Source organism: Hippopotamus amphibius, chromosome 17 (assembly GCF_030028045.1).
Source record: "Hippopotamus amphibius kiboko isolate mHipAmp2 chromosome 17, mHipAmp2.hap2, whole genome shotgun sequence".
Classification (NCBI taxonomy): domain Eukaryota; kingdom Metazoa; phylum Chordata; class Mammalia; order Artiodactyla; family Hippopotamidae; genus Hippopotamus; species Hippopotamus amphibius.
Genome location: NC_080202.1, coordinates 43,721,797 through 43,746,006, shown reverse-complemented (window position 1 = coordinate 43,746,006; position 24,210 = coordinate 43,721,797). Strand labels below are relative to the sequence as shown.

The 24,210-nt window shown below is 35.9% G+C and overlaps 1 protein-coding gene across 1 annotated transcript in view; it reads left to right on the top strand.

Moving 5' to 3' along the window:
* LOC130839599 (EF-hand calcium-binding domain-containing protein 13-like) overlaps positions 1-24,210 on the top strand; it is a 171,078-nt gene that overhangs the window by 77,960 nt on the left and 68,908 nt on the right. Inside the window, 4 exon segments of the mRNA XM_057713837.1 lie at positions 3,273-3,344; positions 6,712-6,855; positions 7,445-7,630; positions 17,040-17,177. Of these exon segments, the coding sequence (XP_057569820.1) occupies positions 3,273-3,344; positions 6,712-6,855; positions 7,445-7,630; positions 17,040-17,177 (540 nt within the window).

Below are 24,210 nucleotides of genomic sequence, written 5' to 3'. Positions count from 1 at the left end.
CCATCTAAATCCAAATATATACATGATATTGAAAACTATATATGTACCCCACCTATCATACTATTTCTTCTTTTAACATTAAGCCTCTATACAAAGTGATTTAGTTCTTATTTTAGTGTAGTGGTTTGCAAAGTTTTAAAATTTGTTATTTTTGGTTTTTTGTTTATATTTGGTGCTGTTAAAGCAGTAGAATCCTTTTGTTCCAAAGGAAATCTTGTAGAATACCCCAGTGTATAAAACGTAAAGTTGAGTTCCTCTGACCAAAGTGGGTTAGATGACCAAGTGAACTGCTAAAGCATCTCTCAACACAGCCTTAGAAATATGAGAAAGAACTTAAAAATTACTGTCCTGAGATAATCTTTTGACCAGGGTGTGTTAAAAAGAAAGAAAAAACAGATTTAGCTTCCCTCTAACTAGTGAATTACTTCTTGGCTATTGGTGGTATTCCATATTGACTCCTTAATATTTTAAAGTATATTTAAAATTTAAAAATTAATTTTATGATGGTTACAAAAAGGCATTGAAGAATAGAAAAGGTATGTATCCTTTGGCAAATTCAGAAATGCTTCCCAGATATCAAGTTATATAGCTTTTGAGTCCCTTCTGTTTCTGCTGAAAGACCTAAATGAAGAGAGCTGGGGTTGAGCCAAAATATGTCAAGATGGTGTGGAAAATAGTTAAAGGGAATGTGAGAGACTGAATCCATAGGCTAGGAATTATATGGAGGAAATCATTATAGGCGTGGCCAGCCATTTAAGACCTCAGATGTTCTCTTCTCTGCTGGTTTCTCCAGCTTTACTCGTTTTAGATTTTTAAACTCTAATTGATATGTATATGTTCTATTTCTCCTAACTCTGACCTCTGATGGAGTTGAAATTAGCTTAAGAACTTTGTTTTCTTTCGGGCTTCATAACCTGACTCAGAACTTGTCTTCATGATATTGCTGCTTTTGTGCAATATCTGTTCAAGTTAGATCTCAATATTTATTTCAGGCTTTAACTTTGAAATCTGGCACCAGTTGCGATTTACCTTGTTTTGGTGGTTTAGCAAAGAATGAGCCCCAAATTCCAAATTCTCTATCCACCCACATGTCTTTTCATAGGGTGTATTTAAAAGGTGCCCAAGGAATCTTTTCTAAAACTGGTAGTTGCTTTTCTGTTTCAGCATATATGAAACCTTTAGGATCAAATGGAATTATAGGTCACAGAGATTTGTGTCCCTTGGGAAACAGGCCAAAACCTGGACACAGATTTTGTTAGATCACCTCCTAGTGTTATCAGCACCTGGTGACCTCAGATGGCTCCCTGTTTTTTTGTTTGTTTTAGTGTATTTTTTGTTTTCTTTCTTTCTTTCTTTTAGAATTCTAAGTAACTGAACTTAGTTGTATTCGAATATATGTACTGGATTCAGAGGGAGCTCCACTTAGGTGAAATGAGTTGCATTGCCTACTGCTTACTTTAAGCTGGTCTTTAGCTGCTATAAATTGAAGACATTTAATTGAGAAGGTCTTTTTGTAACTTGCTCTTAGAAAATTTGATTATTTTGCCTTGGTGGTTGATGTGAAGCTGGTAGGAAATTGTTGAGTGACAGAGTATAAAAGAATCATGTGAAATGGGATACACAAACTCTTCTTATTCTTTTTCTACCCTTTCTCCCCACATCAGAGAGATATCTGACATATTTAAGGCAAAGCTCTTGTAGTTAGAGAGATATGGGGCCCTACTAAAAGACAGAAGCAGGAAAAATGGAATAAAGACACATGCTCTTACTGTAGAGTACAGTTCCTAAAAATTCAAGTGTAAATTTAAAAGCCAAGGAAGATAGAAAATAAGACATTATTAATTATAGCTATATGTGTGTATATATATGTATTTCCAATTTTATTGAGTAATACTTGACAAATATAATTGTATATAAAGTGTACAATATTATGATTGAAAGACATAGTGGAATGATTACCAAGATCAAGATAATTAACACATTAATATCATCACCTCACATAGTTAATTTTGTGTGTGTGTGAGTGGTGAGCATGCTTAAGATCTACTATCAGCAACTTTCAAGTATAAATTGCCATATTGCCATATTTTTAACTGTGATCACTGTGCTGTACATTAGATTCTCTGAATTTACTATTCTTTTTCTTTTTCTTTTGAACTTATTATTCTTATACTGAAAGGTTGTGCCCTTTGACCTACATTTCCCTATTTCCCCTCCCCCACCCCCATCTATTCTATGATTCTATGAAATTGGCTTTTTTGTTTTTGTTTTTAGATCTCACATATAAGTGATACCCTACAGTATTTGTCTTTCTCTGTCTGGCTTCTGTCACATAATGAAATGCTTAATGCCCTGCAGGCTTATCCATGTTGTCACAAATGGCAGAATTTCCTTCTTTTTTATGGCTAAATAATATCCCATCATGTATATATAACGTTAAAAAGTGAGATTGTTGGATCATATGGTAATTCTATTTTTAATTTTTTGAGGAACCACCATACTTTAAAAATAATGGCTACCAATTTGCATTCCCATCAACAGTGTATAAGGGTTCCCTTTCCTCTGTATCCTCACCCACATTTGTTATCTCTTTTTGATAATAAGCACCCTAACAGATGTGAGATGATATCTCATTGTGGTTTTGATTTGCATTTCCCTGATGACTAGTGATGTTAAACACCTTTTCATATACCTGTTGATCATTGTAGCTATATATTTAAACCCTAGGCAGGCTCTTACCTGCTGGTGATACACTTTGCTGACTATGCTGTATTCTAGTCTATGATCATAAACTATAGTAATTCTAAATCCTTGGATTAATTTTCCTTGTTCACAAAGCTGCCTCTGTCTCCCGTGTTTGTCACTTTGGTTTTGTCATCTAGTACCTATGTGTAAACATAAGAAATGGGTGTAAACATCAGTCAGAGATTATAGCTATAGAACCATCTGACATTGGAAAAAGTTTTTAGTCTGGTACAGTACTTTTCTCTTCAAACATTTGAAAGGCTAAACTTAAACTGAGATTTGCCTCTTATTTCTAGGGCTATGGATTGCATAGTTTCTCTTGACTAATGGAAATGAAAATCTCAGCCTGACTTCTGTAACATGAAGATTTATTCATTCCATAAAATTAATCTTTTGGTCACTCAACAGTATGCAAAGGAAATATAATTCTTATGAGTACATCAAATAATTCACATTTTCAGAAATTTCTTTATTGGATCCAACTTTTTCTTCATTGAGGCGATTTATTTTAAATGTTTTTCTTGCAGAAGGGGACAAAGTACACATTGAAGAATTTGCAAAAGTGGTAAAGGATATGCATGATGCCTCCAGGTTAGAGGGTAAATATTGAATTACTTGCGACTGTTAAATTTACTTTTATTGAAGGGATGCCTTTTTGTTTTATTTTTTACCTTTTCTGGTTCTGCTAATTTCTGGTTAACCTGTTGGCATTGATCTGTTTATAGGTAAGCAACACTTGGTTTTGATTAAAAGTTGGCAGCTTTCATAATGAAAGAAACAAGGCTCTTTCTAGAAAGGAGTCTTTTTTTTTTTTTTCAAGTTTAGTGTTTTATTTTTTTAATTTTTATTTGTTATTTTTTTTGAGGTACACCAAGTTCAATCATCTGTATTTATACACATATTCCCGTATTCCTTCCCTCCCTTGACTCCCCCCAACCCTCCCCGTCCCAGTCCTCTAAGGCATCATCCATCCTTGAGTTGAACTCCCTTTGTTATACAGCAACTTCCCACTGGCTGTTTTACAGTTGGTAGTATATATATGTCTATGCTACTCTCTCACTTTGAAAGGAGTCTGTTTAAAGCTGTTTTTAATCCCTTTTTTGTTTCTAGTTTCTGGGGCTATAAGTAAAGTCAGCTACTGGCTTTAAAATTTTTCCAGATATGAATATTCTGTGTATCATTTTAAGCCTCAGACTTGGACTCCAGCCTGTGTATAGGCTTCTGTATTATATAATTTCTTGTAAATCTTTTGCTTCTTTGATAGACATCCCACATGTTCCTTTCTTTAGTTTTTGTTAAATACCAGCGAGACCATGTGCAGTTTGGTGGCACAGGTTTTCTATTATTTGACTTCCATTTTTGTTTAAAAGTTAAAAACGTAGGACTTAAACCAATGAAGATAGTACTTGTGGAGTTTGTGTACTTTCTTGTTTGGAAAATATCTTTAAAACAATGTCACTGGTAATTTATTTGAGTAACCATTCAAATGACTATTTGGTCAGTGAGCACTCTCAGGAAAGAATGACAACACAGACAAACGTTAGGGAAACAAAATGCAGAGTCATTTCTATGTGCAAAGAAGGAGACAAATACTTCACAGATTTTCAATACTCAGTCTGCCCAGGCATATGAAATTCCTACTATAAGAGGTTCTCTTTTAGGTTAAGAAATGTGTTTAATATTTTGTTGTTTATATATAAAAATATTTTACCTGGGTCATAACATAATTAACATCAACATAGTATGGTAGTTAATTAGATTAGATAAACTATAGGAAACTGCACAGAAGTAGAAAAGAGCATGGGCTATGGAATATGATAGAGATGGGTTTGTGGTTCTTTGACTTATTAGTTTGCTGCTCACTCTAGGCCATTCTGATTTCTTCATCCTTAAAACAAGGACACTAATAACATCGTGTTTCTCATAGAGTTGTTGGAATCAACTCCAAAAACACATGTGAAGCATATAACCTAGTTATTAGGTACATATTTTCTGCTGAGCATATGGTCGTTAATTTTGAAATCAGAGGCAGAGCTCAGAAAGACTGGTATTTAGGACAAGTAACTTTTTATGTGAAGGAAGAAAAAAATGAAATTAAGCCACTGAGAAAGGAGAACAAATAGATATAAGTTAGGTACCTGAATATGGGGGATGGTCACAGCGATTAGGGGGATGGCATTGGAATCTGCCAGTCAGTGCAACATAAGGCCAGTAATTACAGGGAAGAGTAAAGAAGGGCTACGTGAGAAGAAAAGAGTTAACATAGCAGGCCTGAGGATGTTCAGAATGCTCCCTCCATTACTAACTGATCAGGCTAGTTCACTGTGCCTAGACCATCTGCTGGAGAACTTGGAGGGGCCTGGAGAAGAGGCATAGTGTGCAAAGTTCTGTGCTTCCTTTCAACAAATATGGTCAGTGTCTGATCTTATAGTTTAAGGTATTAGAGGTAGGACAGGCAGTGCTAGGTAATGATGAAGATTAAGGATAGCCATTGGTGTGGATGACTTTGGAAAAGAAGTGAAGGCTTGTTAAAGTTAAGAGGTCAAGGTGCTCTGAGGTTAGGATCATCCTTAATATCACTGGATGATAATGGGATATGGGATTGAGGGAGGATTATGATCAACGTGCCAAAATCCTTAGAGAATGTGGAGGAGTGATCAGAGTGTAATAGAGGATGGTGTCAGCAGGGTGGCATAGTTGAATATTAGGCTTGAGCCTCAAAGGGGAGAGAGAAAGTTTGATTGAAGTTGGAACTAAAATAGGCTGACAACAGCAGCAGAAAACTAGGAGGATGTTGCTCTGCTTCCTGGTCCTATGATATATGGAGCATGGGAGGATGAATAGACTCTACTCAAAACGGCTGTGCAAGGAAACAGTATTTTAAAGGAAACCAAGTTTTAGTTAAGACAAAGATGCAGAGCTGATACAGGTTTTCAGGTGCTGGCAAAGCTCAGATTGCCATTTGCAGTTGCCTCCCAATGATGATGGGGGACAGGAAGTGAGGCAGAATCTAAGGCAATAAAAAGCTGTGATTGGGCTTCCTAGGTGGCGCAGTGGTTAAGAATCCGCCTGCCAATGCAGGGGACACAGGTTCTATCCCTGCTCCAGGAAGATCCCACATGCCACGGAGCAACTAAGCCCGTGTGCCAAACAAACAAACAAACAAACAAAAAAGCTGTGATTATTGTTTGTAGCTAGTTCCTGTTGGCTTTAATAATAACAATAATAATAATTTTATTACTATTAATAATATGACATTTATGAAGCCCTTAGTATATGTCTAACACTGTTTTAAGTGTTTTTCAGTACATTATCATATTTAATCTCCACATCAACCTTGTGAAGTAGGTATTATTGTAATCTCATTTTGTATATAAGGCAACTGAGCTTTATAGAGGGTTAAGTAATAAAAATTTGCTCAAGGTCACACAGTTCCAGGTCACAAATCCCAGAGCCAGCGTTTGAATGCAGGTCTATCTAACTAAAAGGGCTGGACATGAAGCAAAATTCCAGATGCTAGGGTACAATTGAGTCTTGGTAGCATTGAAAAGAAAAGGTGACTAAGTCCTTGTGATACTTGTGTTTCATATTTTACATTTCTCATGATTCTGAAATTTATTTCACCTCAATAAATGAAGTTAATTTTGCTTGCTACCATTAGAGCTCCATGGTAAAATAACTACTATGTGTAATTGCAGTGAAAAATTCAGCTATTTGAATCATTTCGGTTGTGTTAATTTTATATTAGCACCAGAGAAACATGATAGACGAAGAACTCTTTGCACATTGTACTGCTGGACGTAGAATTTCCCAAGGGCTGGATTCTTCGCTAAAATTTCTTATTCCTCAATTCCGGATGTGATAATAAACCATGGGCTGCCACTGACAAAAGCCTTTAGTGATGGCTACTGCTTTTAAAATCAGAGATTAGATCAATTACTCTAAATAACTTCTTTCTGTTTCTAGAGTTACGGAAGATTGTCTTAGCTGTTGATTTGCCTGAAGGTGACGTGATACCTAGGAAGGACTTGGAAGGCTTTCTAAGAGATATCGGGATTAACTCACCTAGAGAAGAGGTAGAGAAAATCCTTCAATCAGATTTTGTTTCTGGTAAGCGTTTAAATATTTCTATCAGGTTTTTTGTTTGTCTCATTTTGTTTTTGATAGGAGTTCTTATAAAGAAAGTGTGCAAGGTCTTTGCTCAAGTAAATGCAGTTCCTTTGTTGAGCAAATATCTATAGGTATTTGCTTGTTACTTTAAACATTATCTTTGAAAAGGAATCTTTCCTCTTTTGCAGTTATGAGAATAATTTTAATATGCAGGTTGAAATTTTGTGGAGAGTGGGCATATTGAAATCCTCTCTCCTCAGATGTATCTTAATGTAGTGACTGAAAAATAGTTTGGAATTCAGGCCCTGTAAGTAGAAATCCTAGCTTTGTCACTGGGCAGAGCGAAGTTATTTGACTTTAAAAATTTCTTGGTATTTAAGTTTTTTTTTTTTGCAGGTAGAACCAGAACTAGTGTATCTACAGTCTTGTACGGTTATTGCAAGGCATATTGGATGAAAATGAATCCAAAGTATCTTGTAAATAAAGTTTTCAAGAATATGTAAAAGTTGTATGCCAATTTTGATCCTACATTTTTAATATTTCCTTGTCCACAAATTCTGTGTGTGAGCTCTCTCCTTTTTCCTTCCAGAAGACAATTTGGTGAATGTTAAAGACTGTATGAAGGCTTTGAGAGACACGCAGAAATTTTCCAATTTTATTCATAAGATCTTTATGATAAAACTGTTAAAAAGCAACAACTCAGGACTAATTCAGAGGTCATCAAATGAAACACTATATTGGGTGCTTAATCTTCTTTGTAGTATCTGTGACAAATGTTTGTTTCATCTATATTTGAGCACTTCCAATTATGGTAAACTTTACTATTTTTTTTTCATTTAAGAATTGTGCATTTGTAATGGCAAAGATTGGGAAAAAAGAAGGTTGTGGCTTTTTCCAATAGTCAAAATAAGAAAATTGTATTATATACTAATGGCAATATTTAAAATGTTATAAAAAATTTAATGACCAGAAATGTAAGAAATACAAAGTATAGTATAGCTACTATGGAGAACAGTATGGAGGTTCCTTAAAAAACTAAAAATAGAGATACCACATTATCCAGTAATCCCACTCCTGGGCATATACCCAGAGAAAACCATAATTTGAAAAGATACATGCATCCCTATGTTCATTGCAGCACTATTTACAATAGCCAGGACATGGATGCAACCTAAATGTCCATCAACAGAAGAATGGGTAAAGAAGATGTGGTACATATATATATAAAAGAATATTACTCGGCCATAAAAAAAGAATGAAAAAATGCCATTTGCAGCAACATGGATGGACCTAGAGATTGTCATACTGACTGAAGTAAGTCAGACACAGAAAGACAAATATCATATGATATTGCTTATATGTGGACTCTAAAAAAAAATACAAATGAACTTATTTACAAAACAGAAATAGAGTCACAGATGAAGCAAACAAACTTGTGGTTACCGGGGGAGAGAGGAGAGGAGGGACAAATTGGTAGACTGGAATTGACATATACACACTACTATATATAAAATAGGTAACTAATAAGGACCTACTGTATAGTACAAGGAACTCTACTCAATACTCTGTAACTACCTACATGGGAAAAGAATCTAAAATAGAGTGAATATATGTATATGTATAACTGATTCACTTTGCTGTACACTTGAAACTAACACAACATTGTGAATCAACTATACTCCAATATAAAATTTAAAAAAAGAAAAAAAAAAGAAATACAAAATATAGCCTCTTGTAATGTCACCCTCTGGAAAACCCCTGTTAATATTTGGTAAACATTCTTTTAGGCTTTTTTCCTTTATATCAATGAATATTTGTGTATTCCAAGTTATTATTTAAAAATTAGATTACTATGTCCATAACTTGCTTAAAAAAATTAAGTGTATCTTAGATATTGTTTCATGTTTCACTACACTATATAAGCTACCTGATTTTTTTTTCTTCCCGTTTTATAGATATATTTGACATATAGCACTGTGTAAGTTTAAGGTGTATAGCATAGTGATTTAATTTACATACATCATTAAGTGATTATCACAGTAAGTTTAGTGAACATCCATCATCTCATATAGACACAAAATTAAAGAAATTTTTTTCTTGTGATGAGAACTGTTAGGATTTATTCTCTTAACAACTTTCGTATATAACATACTGCAGTGTTAATTATATTTCTCATGATGCACATCACATCTCTAGGACTTATTTATCTTGTAACTGGAAGTTTGTGCCTTTTAACCACCTTCATCTCATTCCTCCTCCTCTACTCTCCACCTCTGGTAAGCACAAATCTGATATCTTTTTCTATAGTTTGTTTTTAAAGTATAATTGACATACAACACAATGTTCCTGTTACACAGCATAGTGATTTGATATTTCTTAACATTTCAAACTGATCACCACAATGAGTCTAATTACCATATGTCACCATGCAAAGATACCACATAGTTATTGACTATGTTTCACACACTGCACATTTCATACCCACGACTCATTTCTTTGTTAACTGCAAGTTTGTACCTCTTAATCTGCCTCACCTATTTCCTCCTTCTCCCCACCCCGTTCCCCTCTGGCAAACACTTGTTTGTTCTCTGTATCTATCTAAAAATCTGTTTCTGTTTTGTTATTTTTAAAAAAAAATTTTCTTTAATTAATTAATTTATTTATTGGCTGCATTGTGTCTTGCAGCGCACAGGCTTTCTCTATTTGCAGTGAGTGGGGGCTACTCTTCGTTGTGTTGTGCAGGCTTCTCGTTGCAGTGGCTTCTCTTGTTGCAGAGCATGGACTCTAGGTGCACGGGCTTCAGTAGTTGTGATGTGGGCTCAGTAGTTGTGGCTCACGGGCTCTAGAGCACAGGCTCAGTAGTTGTGGTGCACGGGCTTAGTTGCTCCGTGACATGGGGGATCTTCTGGGTTTTGAGGGATCAAACCTGTGTCCCCTGCATTGACAGGCAGATTGTTAACCACTGCGCCACCAGGAAGTCCTCTATGTATATTTTTAAAGACAAAAGACGATCTTCTAAAACTTTAATGGTTTCATGAAGGACTTTCTGTTGCTCTCGCAGCTGCTGATTTTTGATGAAGAATCTTGTAGTCTTTGTGCATCTAAAATTCGTTCTTTTTTCACTTTGGTTACTTTACTTGCAAACCTTGAACGTCTTCCCCAAAAAATAAATAAATAAAAAACCCTTGTACTTCTTTATTATGATACTTCTTTAGTTTTGTCCAAAGATCCTTAAAGTCATTAGATACATCTGCAGAACTAGGGCTTCCACAACTGCTTCCAGAGACGTTCATCATGCTTAATATGCTCCTTGTAGTGCCTAATGTTTTCTGACCTTTTCTGTTATATTATATACGTCTGAAGTTGTCTTTGGCCAGTTTAAATATTGTTTGCAAGATTCCCTTGAGATTCTCAAAAGCCCTAGCAGAAAGGCGAGCATGCTCTGGGGCTGGGAAGAGACAGCCCTTTGCTTTTTCCTTTGTTCCCTCACTAATCTGCCAAACCGCCAGCAGCCAAGCCACCCCATTGGGGCAGCCTGTGCTTTGTTGGGCTGCGGGAGGGCCTAAGGGCCTGTTTCGTTATTTTTGTTCATTTCTTTTTTGTTTATATTCCACGTATAAGTAAAATCATACAGTTTTGCATTTCTCTGTATGACAGTTCATTTAACATAGTATCCTCTAGGTCCATCCATGTTGCAGCAAATTGCAAGATTTTATTCATTTTTATGGCTGAGTAATATTCCATTGTATAGGTACACCACATCTACTTTATTCATTCATCTATTGAAGGGCACTTAGGTTGCTTCCGTATCTTGACTATTGTAAATAATGCTGCAATGAACATTGTGATGCACATATCTTTTCTAATTAATATTTTTGTTTTCTTTGGATATATGCCCAGGGGTGGAATTGCTGGGTCATATATAGTTCTATTTTTAGTGTTTTGAGAAATCTTCATACTGTTTTTCATAGTGGCTGCACCAGATTACATTACCACCAACAGTGCAAAAGATCTCCCTTTTCTCCGCATCCTTGCCAAAACTTGTTATTTGTTGTCTTTTTGATAATAGCCATTCTGACAGGTATGAAGTGATATCCCATTGTGGCTTTGATTTGCATTTCCCTGATGATTAGTGATGTTGAGCATATTTTCATGTGCCTGTTGGCCAACTGTATGTCTTCCATAGAAAAATATGTATTCAGATGCCCTGCCCATTCTTTAATATGATTGCTTATTTTTTGACTGAGTTGTATGAGTTCCTGTGTATTTTGTATATTTACCCCTTATCGGATGTATTATTTGCAAACATCATCTCCCATTTAATAGGTGGCCTTTTCATTTTGTTGATAGTTTCCTTCACTGTGCAAAAGATTTTTAATTTGATTTAGTCCTGTGTGCTTATTTTTGTTTTCGTTTCCCTTGCCTAAGGAGACATGTCCAAAAAGATATTACAAAGACTGATGTCAAACAGCATCCTGCCTATGTTTTATTCTAGAAGTTTTATAGTTTCAGGTCTTACATTTAAGTATTTAATTCATTTCGAATTTATTTTTTTGCATGGTGTGAGAGAGGAGTCCAGTTTGATTCTTTTTCATGTAGCTTTCCAGATTTCCCCAACACCATTTATTGAAGAGGCTGTATTTTCCCCATTGTATTTTCTCACTCCTTTGTCATAGGTTAATTGCCCGTATTAGTGTGGGTTCATTTTTGGACTCTCTGTTCTGTTTCACTGATCCATGTGTCTGTTTTTGTGCCAGTACCATACTGTTTTGATTGCTATAGCTTTGTAGCAGTTGAAATCAGGAAGTGTGGTACCTCCAGTTTTGTTCTTTCTGAAGATTATTTTGGCTATTTGGGTGTATTTTACATTTCCATACAGATCTTGGAATTATTTGTTCTAGTTCTGTGAAAAATACCATTGGTATTTTTTTTAATTAATTAATTAATTAAATTTATTTTATTGGCTGCATTGGGTCTTCGTTGCTGCACACGGGCTTTCTCTAGTTGCTGTGAGCAGGGGCTGCTCTTCATTGTGGTGCGCAGGCTCCTCACTGTAGTGGTTTCTCTTGTTGTGGAGCACGGACTCTAGGCACATGGGCTTCAGTAGTTGCGGCACATGGGATCAGTAGTTGTGGCTCACGGGCTCTAGAGCACAGGCTCAATAGTTGTGGCGCACGGGCTTATTTGCTCCATGGCATGTGGAATCTTCCCAGGGCAGGGCTCGAACCCGTTTCCCCTACAGTGGCAGGCAGATTCTTTACCACTGCGCCACCTAGGAAGTCCACCATTGGTATTTTGATAGGAATTGTATTGAATCTGTCTTTGTTTGGTTTTGTTATCAGGGTGATGGTGGCTGTGTAGAATGAGTTTGGTAGAGTTCCTTCCTCTGCAATTTTTTGGCATAGTGACAGGTGTTAATGCTTCTCTAAATATTTGATAGAATTCACCTGTGAAGCCATCTGGTCCTGGACTTTTGTTTGTTGGGAGTTTTAAAAATTACTGATTCAGTTTATTACTGGTAATCAGTCTATTCATATTTTCCATCTTCCTTATTCAGTCTTGGGATATTATAGATCTCTAGAAATGTATACATTTCTTCTAGGTTGTCCATTTTATTGGCATATAATTGTTCATCGTAAACTCATGATCCTTTGTATCTCTGTGGTATCAGTTGTAACTTCTTTTTCATTTCTGATTTTATTGATTTGGGTCCTCTCTCTTTTTTTTTTTCTTGGTGAGTTTGGCTAAAAGTCTATCAACTTTATCTTCTCAAAGAACCAGTTCTTTGTTTATTGATGTTTTTAATTTTTTGTTTTAGTATCTATTTCATTTATTTCTGCTCTGATCTTTATGATTTCTTTCTTTCTACTAACTTTGGGTTTTGTTTGTTCTTTTTCTAGTTCTTTTAGATGTAAGGTTAGGTTGTATATTTGAGATTTTTCACGTTTCCAGAGGTAGGCTTATATCACTATAAAGTTTGATCTTAGAATGGTTTTTGCTGAGTCCTGTAGATTTTTGGATCATTTTGTTTTCATTCATTTATCTCTAGGTATTTTCTGACTTCCTCTTTGATTTCTTCACAGACCTGTTGGTTTTTTAGTAGAATGTTGTTTAGTCTCCATGTGTTTGTGTTTTTTCAATTTTTTTTCTGTAATTGATTTCTGGTTTTATACCATTGTAGTCAGAAAGGTGCTTCATATAATTTCTGTCCTCTTAAATTTGCTGAGACTTGTTTTGTGGCCTAGTGTGTGATCTATCCTGAAGAGCATTCCATGTGTATCTGAAAAGAATGTGTATTCTGCTGCTTTTAGATGAATGCCTTATAGATCTCTGTTAAGTCCAAAGGGTCTAATGTCTCATTTAAGGCCATTGTTTTCTTTTTTTTTTCATTTCTTAAAAACCTTTATTTTAAATTAATTTTCATTTAGAGAAAAGTTGTGAAAATAGTACAGAGAATTCACATATACCCTCCATCCAGCTTCCCCTTATGTTAATGATTTATATAACTGTAATTCATTTGTCTAAACCTGGAAATAAGGCCATTGTTTTCTTATTGATTTTCTGTCTGGATGATCTGTTCATTGATGTAAGTGGGTGTTAAAGTCCTCTACTATTATTGTTACTGTCAGTCTCTCCCTTTGTGTCTGTGAATATTTGCTTTATGTATTTAGATATATAAAGCAACACGTATTTGTTCTATCATCTTGGCTTGATCCTTGGATCATTATGTAATGTCTTTCTTTGTAGCTTGTTTTAGTCTTTGTTTTAAAGTGTGTTTTGTCTGATAAGTATTGCTAACCTGGCTTTCTTTTTATTTCCATTTGCATGGAATATCTTTTTTCATCCTCTCATCTTCATTCTGTGTGTCTTTATATCTGAAATGTCTTTTGTAGATGGCATATATATGGGTCTTGTTTTTGTTTCCATTCAGCCACTCTATGTCTTTTTTAAAAAAATAAATAAATGTATTTATTTATTTGCTGCATTGGGTCTTCATTGCTGCACACAGGCTTTCTCTAGTTGCAGTGAGCAGGGGCTACTCTTCATTGTGGTGTGTGGTCTCCTCATTGCAGTGGCTTCTCTTGTTGTGGAGCATGGGCTCTAGGTGCGCAGGCTTCAGTAGTTTTGGCACATGGGCTCAATAGCTGTGGCTCATGGGCTCTGGAGCACAGGCTCAATAGTAGTGGCACACGGGCTTAGTTGTTCCGTGGCATGTGGGATCTTCCTGGAGCAGGGATTGAACCTGTGTCCCCTGCATTGGCAGGTGGATTCTTAACCACTGTGCCACTTAGGAAGTCCCCTACTCTGTGTCTTTTGACTGGAGCATTTAGTCCATTCACATTTAAGGTAATTATTAATAGGTAAGTACTTATTGTTGTTTTTTAAATTGTTTTGAAGCTGTTTTTGTAAGGTTGTTTTGTTCCTTTCTTCTTCTTTTGTTCTCTTGTGATTTGATGACTATCTTTATTGTTTTATTTCGATTTCTTTTTTTTTTTTTTTTTGGTCTGTGTGTATCTATTATAGATTTTTGGTTTGTGGTTACCATGAGATTTGTGTATAGCAATCTCTCTCTCTCTATATATATATATCAATATATATGGTTATTTCAAGTTGCTGATTTCTTAAGTTCAGATGCATTTTAACAACCCTGCATCCCACCCCCTCAATGGTTTTTGACATCACATTTTACAGCTTTTCATATTGTGTGTCCCTTAACTACTTATTATGGGTAGAGATGGTTTTATTACTTTTCCCTTTAACCTTCCTACTAACTTTGTGTGTGGTTGATTTACTACCTTTACTGTATATTTGCCTTTACCAATGAACTTTTTCCTTTCATAATTTTCAGTTTCTAGTTGTGGCCTTTTCTTTTTTGCTTACAGAAGTCCCTTTAACTTTTCTTGTAAAGTTGGTTTGGTGGTGCTGAACTCTTTTAACTTTTGCTTGTCTGTAAAACTTTTGATATTTCTGTCAAATATGAATGAAATCTTTGCCAGGTGGGGTATTCTTGGTTGTAGGTTTTTCCCTTTCATCATTTTAAATCAGGCCATTCTCTTCTGGCCTGCAGAGTTTCTGCTGAAAAGTCAGCTGATTGCTTTATGGGAGTTTCCTTGTACATAAACTGTTGCTTTTCCATTCCTGCTTTAAATAGTCTCTTTTTATCTTTAATTTGTCATTTTAATTGCAGTGTGTCTTGTTCTGATCCTCTTTGGGTTGATACTGTTTGGGACTCTCTGTATTTCCTGTATCTGGATGTCTGCTTACTTTCTCAGGTTAGGGAAGTTTTCACCTGTTATGTCTCCCAATATGTTCTCCACCCCCCCTCTCTTTCCACCTTCTGAGACCCCTATGGCAATGTTAGTACACTTGATGTTGTGTCAGAGGTCTCTTAAACTACCCTTTTTTTTTTTAAATTCTTTTTTCTTTTTTCTGTTTTGTTTCAGTGATTTCCACTGTACTGTCTTTCAGCTTACTGATCTGTTCCTCTGTATTATCTAACCTACTGTTGATTCCTCCTGGTGTATTTTTCATTTCATTTATTCTATTCTTTATCTCTGGTTCTTCTTTATATTTTCTAACTTTGTTAAAAACTTCTAACTTCTCACTCTGTTCATCCAGTCTTCTCCTGAGTTCTTTGAACATCTTAATGATCATTACCTTGAATTCTTTTTCAGGTAAATTGTGCATCTCCAGTTCACTTTGTCCATCATCTCTGATTTTATCTTTTTCCTGTGTTTGGAACATATTCTTCTGTTGCCTCATTTTGCCTAATTTGCTGTTTTTATTTCTGTGTATTTGTTAGGTTGATTATGTATCTTGACCTTGGAAAAGAGTAGCCTTTTGTAGGAGATAACCTGTGCATCAAAGCAATTCCCTCCCATCTGGTCACCAGACCCACATGTGGCAAATGTCTTATTTATCTGTCTCACTCATTCCACCTTTTGTCTCTGGACAGCTACAGAACTAGGCAATTATTCCACATATTTGGTGGAAATCTTTATAATTCTGTTTATGAACCATTTTAACATTTGGGCTCTTTCTTCTGTCAGTAGCCCTCTAGAGGTGTGAGAACTCTTAGGTTTTCTTTCTTTCCCATTAAATCATCTTTCCTCTGGTCTCAAATTTCCCATCAACTCTTCTTGACATGATATGTTTTTGAAACTTCTTACCAGTGACTAATGACTATATCATAGAACAAAGTAATCTATAAAATTATACTTTTACATAAATTAGCTAAATTTAAAGTAATTTATTGTCAATTTCTTTTTTTTATTTGGCTGCATTGGGTCTTCGTTGCTGTGCATGGGCCTTCTCTAGTTCTGGCGAGTGGGGGCTACTCTTCATTGCAGTGTCTGGGCGTCTCGTGGTGGCTTCTCTTGTTATGGAGCATAGGCTCTAGGCACGTGGGCTTTAGTAGTTGTGGCACATGGGCCCTAGAGCATGTGGGCTTCAGTATTTGTGGCGCATGGGCTCAGTATTTGTAGCACATGGGCTCTAGGGCACATGGGTTTCAGTAGTTGTGGCCCACAGGCTCTAAAGTAGTTGTGGCATGTGGGCTTATTTGCTTCACAGCATGTGGAATCTTCCTGGACCAGGGATCAAACCCGTGTCCCCTGCATTAGCAGGCAGATTCTTAACCACTGTGCCACCAGGGAAGTCCTATTGTTAGTTTCTTTTAATGAATCTTGAGAGATGCTTCTTTAGAAATGTAGTTTAGAAGTGTGAAGTTTTCTTTTTAAAATTAAAGGAGGTCACTCATGGCTTTTCTAGTTCACATGTTTGATGTTACTGTGCTAAACATAGACTATGATGACTCTAAATTGAGTGAAGTTGGCTGAGAAGAGCTAAGGTGTAGGAAAGGAAAGTTGGAAAGGGAAAGATTGGGATTTGAGAGCAATTATGAAGAATGAAGGGTACTTTTTTACCGAAATAATGAGCTCATAGCAGAATAACTACACAGACATGTAACAAAATAATGTTAAGAACAAAGATAAGGGGCTATAGAAAACTGTAGGAGTGGAGAATGGACTGCTGTATTTACTTAAATGGCCACAAATATAGCTAGAGGCTGCCATTTTGGACAATGCAAATCTAGAAGAGTCCATCAGTTTTATTTTTATGTTCCCCAAATTTAGATCCATGGTCCGAATTACATGTTGTATGTATATTCTCTGTGTTTTTAGCATTGAATGAGACCATCAGTACCTTGGACTGCATGAAAGAAAGTAATCACTCTGATAAGAACAAATATTCAAACACTGATAACATTTATTTCACTGATGATAATATTCAAGAAATACTGGATGATTCATTTGTTGAAGGTGAGTTGGTTGAGCAGATAATCAGCAGCTTGTAATGAAAATTTCTGCTAAAATTTTATCCAAGAGTTTCAAACTATTTTACCAAATACTTAATTCTTAAATGACACCAAAAACTTATTGGAACACTGTTACTACAGACGAGATACAGGGGATATACCCTGTATTATATATCCACAGAGATTTAGTTATTATACTATCAAATGTCTGGATGATATCCCGGGCTGGATTGTAAAATTGGTATCAAAGTATTTACATATGTTTTTACATAGCTTTGAAATAATGTTTCCTTCTATAGTAATGTCATTCAAGAGTTAACCCTTTTCCTTTTATTAGTTTTATAAAGGTCTTAAGAGTTTTCTAGCTTTATTTTTTTAAGTGAAAGTCCCTTTGAGAAGTCCAAGTTTCTTGTTTCAAGTTTTCAGTAGCGCCCTCTTACCTTGGCATACCTAATAATTCCATTTTCTGGGAGTTTATCCTAAGAAAATAACCAGGAAAGTGTGCAAAGATTTAGCATTAAAAATGACATTGTTTAATATGGAGAAGCAGCATGTGTGCAGAAGCATTTTTTAGCCCTAAATTTTGATTCCTTCATCAAATGGAATAAATACTAAAGTCATTTTAAAAAAAGGCCCTTTGAGACATCCAAGTTATTGTTGAATGAGTAAATTAAAACGTTTGTCTCTGTAACAGTCTACGTAAGTATTGATCTGATGTTTGCTCTGTTGACAAAGAATTTACCTGATCCATTTATACTCTCATCTGGGATGTCCATAGGTGAATTTTACCCACATTTATTTATTTGTTTGTTTGTTTATTTATTTATTTATTTAAGAACTTTTACTGAGATACAGTTAACGTACAATAAACTGCATATATTTCGAGTGTACAGTTTGGTATCCCAATCTCCCAATTCATTGCCCCTCAACCCTCTACCCACATTTAGAAAGCCATTTTCCTAACTAAATTTAGCTCCAGCTAAAAAGTAAAATCAAATTTGCCTCCTGGGGAACAATTGGCAATGTCTGAAGGCAGTTTTGGTTGTCAGAACCGATGGAGGAGGACCACTGGCATTTAGTGAGTAGAGGCAAGGCATGCTGGTAAACATCCTGCAGTTTACAGGACAGTACTCCCACCCCCAATGATTTTATGGTCCCAGAAGTTAATTGTGCTGAGTTTGAGAAATGCTAGAGTTTTATTCTAAAGTTATCTTAAAAAATTGCCCCAACCTACTGTTTTGAAAGTAGTTCTTAATAGATTAGTTACTTTGTTCATTCTGCTTAGAACAGATTTTAAAAATGAAGGCAAATATATTTTACCTTTATTCTAACCTCCCTTTGTTTCAAGGTAATACCTGGACTAATTGTGAATTATTCTGAACTGTTCTTTAGCTATAGTATGGTCCATCTCTGCAAATGGGCAGAATTTATTTCTATTACTTGTACCTCAGATAGATCTCTGTACCAATTTATGTTTCTGTAGGAAGTATGTAGGGTGAATGGGTATAACTGCAAACTGTTCTTGGGCAAAGCTCCAGGATTAGATGGATAATAGATAGATAGGCAAGCAGAGATTGAGAAGGACAACTCAGACTAATAATTAAACATTTTATTGAATATATGGGCCTGGGGATTAATCTGCCTTCTTAGGGAAAAACGAAGCATCCAAACCGTGCCAATTTAAGGAGCTGGTGGAAGATGACAAATCCATGAAAGAGCCTAAGAAGTAAGGGAAACATGAATAGATAATAATATTCTGGAAACCAGGGGAAGATTTTGTGAGAAGAAGGAAATGGTCATCAATGATAAATGTTACTTAGAGATGAAGTATTTAATTTATCCATTGGTTTGCTTTCAAACTGGGTAAGATCAGTATGCCATGCCTTATTATGTGATCTCTCTCTCTCTAAATTTGCAGGCTTTGTGAAAGATGCTTTGTCTTCAAATCTGAAATTACCAAAGACAGATTGTGAGAACTTTATATATATGAGAAAACATTTCCTATAAAAGAGTTACTTTTTTAGAATGATTGCCAAGTGCCAATGGATTGCTAGTCCATTTTGCCCATTCCAGCCAGAATGATGTTTTTTTCCTAAATAGTAATCTAATCATGTTACCTCCCCCATTTATAACTCTTTAAACATTTCCCACTGTTGTTAGGGTAAAGATAAAAATGCTGCACACCCTACCTTCTAGCATGATTGTGGAGCATTACTTACGTTCTGTACTTCAGCTGTATTGGTTTTCTTTCAGTTCCTTAGATGCTCTCTTTTCCTCCCACCACAAAGCCTTTGCATGTTATAGTCCCTGGAATATTCTTCTCTGACCTTCTTTGCCTAGTTAATTTTACTTATCTTTCAGATGAATGTCTGGTTCTTCAGAAGCCTATCACTCCCTGTAGTTTAGGTCAGTTTCCTTTGTTATGTGCTCTTATTAAACCATATCCCTTTCATAGCACTTATTTCATATTGTAAATATGCAGTCATGTTTTTGATTATTTGATTAATGTCTCTTTCTTCCACTTGTCCATTAGGCCAAGGAACCTGTCTTCACTTTGCTCACTGTTGTTTCTCCAGATCCTTTAGCAATCCTGAGTTTCAGCAGGCTCTTAGTAATAGCTAATACTAATAGTTGGTACTTATATAGTATTTAATGTGCTAGGCATTGTTCTAAATCTTTAGGTTATTAACTCATACGATTATAAATATTTATGTAACTATTTATGAAATGAATGTCTGAATAAATGTCTTATCTCTTTAGCATCATCTCTCATCCATTCTGCATTTGTATATATTCTGTAGCCATACTAATTATTATAATTTAAATTGGCTCTATTTGCTTTCAGTTCCATGTCTCTGCATGTGATGTTTCCTTCTTTTATATTTCCTGTCAGACAATCTCACATTTTTCCCCCCAATTCAGCTCAAATGTTACCTCCCACCCCATAAGACTTCCCAAAGTTCACCGCTCATTACATCTAGGTTAGGTATACCCTCTCAGTGCTTGCATATTATCTTGTGCATATTTTTCTCATAGTACCAACGATATAATATATTATAATTTTGTCTACATGACATGATAGATTCAGTTCCTGTCTTCAAGGAGTTTACAGAAAACTCTTTGATGAGAAGGCTGAAATTTTCATTGTTGGTCTTAGTAGTTATAAAGTTATTATTAGTAGAGTGAATATAGACCTAAGATGATATTATAATATTCTTTTCAGTGACCTCCATGAGGTTTAGATCTGCTGGTGTAATGCAACACTTTTCAGCCTATGGAAACATATACAACAAATTCGTTTTGAAGTTGAGGGAGAAATGGAGTGGGAAATGATAATGATGAAAAATTAAAAGGCCCAATAATAATTATGGTTTTTTTTTCAAGGGTAATTCTTTATTTTCAGGTCAAGAATATGTAAATTAGTGATGCACATTTATTGTTTTTTCTCATTGATCCTTCATCTTTTTCTCATTTTATTTAAAAAAAATTTTAAGAACTTTTATTGAGATATAATTGACATACAAAAACTCTCACCCTCCCCAGCCCACCCCTGTAAGTCATCACCCATCATCGAGTTGATCTCTCTGTTTTATGCAGCAGCTTCCCACTAGCTATCTATTTTACATTTGGTAGTGTACATATGTCAGTGCTACTCTCTCACTTTGTCCCAGCTTACCCTTCGCTCCCCCATCCTGTGTCCTCAAGTCTGTTCTCTACATCTACATCTTTATTCTTGCCTTGTCACTGGGTTCATCAGTACCATTTTTTTAGATTCCATGTATATGAGTTAGATTACAGTTTTGTTGTTCTCCTTCTGGCTTACTTCGCTCTGTATGACCGTCTCTAGGTCTATCCACCTCATTACGTATAGTTCAATTTCATTCCTTTCTATGGCTAAGTAATATTCCATTGTATATATGTGCCACATCTTCTTTATCCATTTATCAGTTGATGGGCATTTAGGTTGCTTCCATGTCCTGGCTATTGTAGATAGTGCCACAATGAACATTGTGGTACATGTTACTTTTTGGATTAGGATTTTCTCTAGGTATATGCCCAGGAGTGGGATTGCTGGGTCATATGGTAGTTCCATTTTTAGTTTTTTAAGGAACCTCCATGCTGTTTTCCATAGTGGCTGTACCAATTTACATTCCCACCCACAGTGCAGGAGGGTTCCCTTTTCTCCTCACCCTCTCCAGCATTTATTGTTTCTAGATTTTTTGATGATGGCCATTCTGCCCGGTGTGAGGTGGTACCTCATTGTGGCTTTGACCTGCATTTCTCTAATGATTAGTGATGTTGAGCATCTTTCCATGTGTTTGTTGGCCATCTGTATGTCTTCTTTGGAGAAATGTCTATTTAGGTCTTCTGCCCACTTGTGGATTGGGTTATTTGTTTTTTTAGTCTTAAACTGCATGAGCTGCTTGTATAGTTTGGAGATTAATCCTTTGTCCGTTGCTTTGTTGGCAAGTATTTTCTCCCATTCTGAGGGTTGTCTTCTTGTCTTGTTTATGGTTTCTTTTGCTGTGCAAAAGCTTTTAAGTTTCATGAGGTCCCATTTGTTGATTCTTGATTTTATTTCCATGATTCTAGGAGGTGGGTCAAAAAGGATCTTGCTTCAATATATGTCATTGAGTGTTCTGCCTATGTTTTCCTCTAAGAATTTTATAGTGTCTGGCCTTACATGTAGGTCTTTAATCCTTGTTGAGTTTCTTTTTGTGTATGGTGTGAGGAAGTGTTCTAATTTCATTCTTTTACATGTAGCTGTCCAATTTTCCCAGCACCACTTATTGAAGAGGCTGTCTTTTCTCCATTGTATATTCTTGCCTCCTCTGTCAAAGATAAGATGTCTATATGTGTGTGGATTTATCTCTGGGCTCTCTATTCTGTTCCATTAATCTATATTTCTGTTTTTGTGCCAGTACCATACTGTCTTGATCACTGCAGTCTTGTAGTATAGTTTGAAGTCAAGAAGCCTGATTCCTCCAGCTCTGTCTTTCCTTCTCGAGATTGCTTTGGCTATTCAGGGTCTTTTGCATTTCCACACAAATTGTAAAATTTCTTGTTCTAGTTCTGTGAAAAATGCTATTGTTAGTTTGATAGGGGTTGCATTGAATCTGTAAATTGCTTTGGGTAGTATTGTCATTTTCACAGTGTTGATTCTTCCAATCCAAGCACGTGGTATGTCCTTCCATCTGTTTGTATCATCTTTGATTTCTTTCATCAGTGTCTGGAAGCTTTCCCCCGTCACAGCCTCCTCCCAGAGGGACACATCTCCTCGGGATTCCTTTATCTCTTTTCTTTCCTTTTTTCTTTCGCTCTACCCAGTTAAGTGGGAATTTTCTTGCCTTTCTGGAGGTCCAGGGCCCCTGCCAGCATTCGGAAGGTGTCCCCTAGAAGCTCTTCCACAAGTAGATGTATTCTTGCTGTATTTATGGGGAGGAAGGTGATCTCCACGTCTTACTCCTCTGCCATCTTTTTTTGGTCTCTCAGCATACTATTTTCAAGGTCCATCTGTATTATAGCATGAATCAGTACTTCATTCCTTTTTTATGATGGAATAATATTCTATTCTATGGATATGCCACATTTTGTTTTGACATTTATCAGTTCATAGACATTTGAGTTATCTCCATTTTTCAGCTTTTATGAGTAGTGCTGTTATGAGTATTTGTGTACATTTTGAGTGCAAGTTTTTGTGTGGACATATATTTTCATTTTTATTGGATATATATCTAGGAATGGAATTTCTGGATCATACAGAAACTTTATGTTTAGCTTTTTGAGGAACTGACCAAATGTTTTCGAAAGTAGCTGCACTATTTTACATTGCTACTAGCAATGCATAGTTTCTTTAATCTTTGCCAACACTTCTGAGTGTCTGTCTTTTAAATTATAACCATGATAATGGGTATAAAGTATCTCACTGGGGTTTCAATTTGCATTTGCCTGATGGCTAATGATGTTGAGCATTTTTTTTAATGGGCCTATTGGATATATGTATATCTTCTTTAGAGACATGTATCCTTTGCTTATTTTTAAATTGGGTTATTTGCCAAGTTTTAAGAATCCTTGTATATTCTGGATACTACATCTTTATCAAATATATGATATGCAAATCTTTTCTCCCATTTTATGTGTTGTCTTTTTTCTTTTTTGATGGTGTCCTTCAAAGCATGAAAGTTTAAAAATTGGGTGAAGTCCAATTTATGTTTTCTTTTGTCACTTCTTCTTTTGGTATCATATCTAAAGATAATTTAAGATCATAAAGATTTACAGTAATGTTTTTTCTAAGGGTTTTGTAGTTTTAGCTGTTTTAATTTCGATCTTTGAAATCCATGTTGAGTCCATTTTTTGTATGTGTTGTAAAGTGGTGGGAGTCCATTTTAATTCTTTTGCATGTAGATCACCAGTTCATTTCTTGAGAAGATGATTCTTTCACCACTGAATAGTTTTGTCACCAAAAATCAGTTGATCAAACCCCAGGAGTCTCACAGTCAGCCAACCTCGGACCCAATCTTGCCCATCAGTGGGCTGGAAGCCTCTGCACAAAACACGGCCTTGCAGCCAACCAGGCCAGGATCCAGTGTTGCCTACCTGCGTGTCCACAGTAACCAGCCCCACCACAACAGAAGAGTGCATGCAGCCCACATAGGGGGCACCTCTAGAGCATATAACTCAGGTGACCAGAGGGAATGTGCTACTGGGCCCCATAGAATGTCTCCTACATAGGACCCACACCTCTCTAAGATTGGGAAATGTAACTGACTTATTTGGTACACTAAAATAAACACAGAAAATTAGACAAAGTGAGGAGACAGAAAAATATGCTCCAAATGAAGTAACAGGACAAAACTCCAGAAGAACTAAGCAAAGTGGAGATAACTGATCTACCCAATAAAGAGTTCAAGGTAATGAACATAAAATACTCAGTGATTCAGGAGAAGAATGGATAAGCACAGTGAGAAGTTTACAAAGAGTTAGAAAATATAAAGAGGAACAAAGCAGAGCTGAAGAATACAGTCACTAAAATGAAA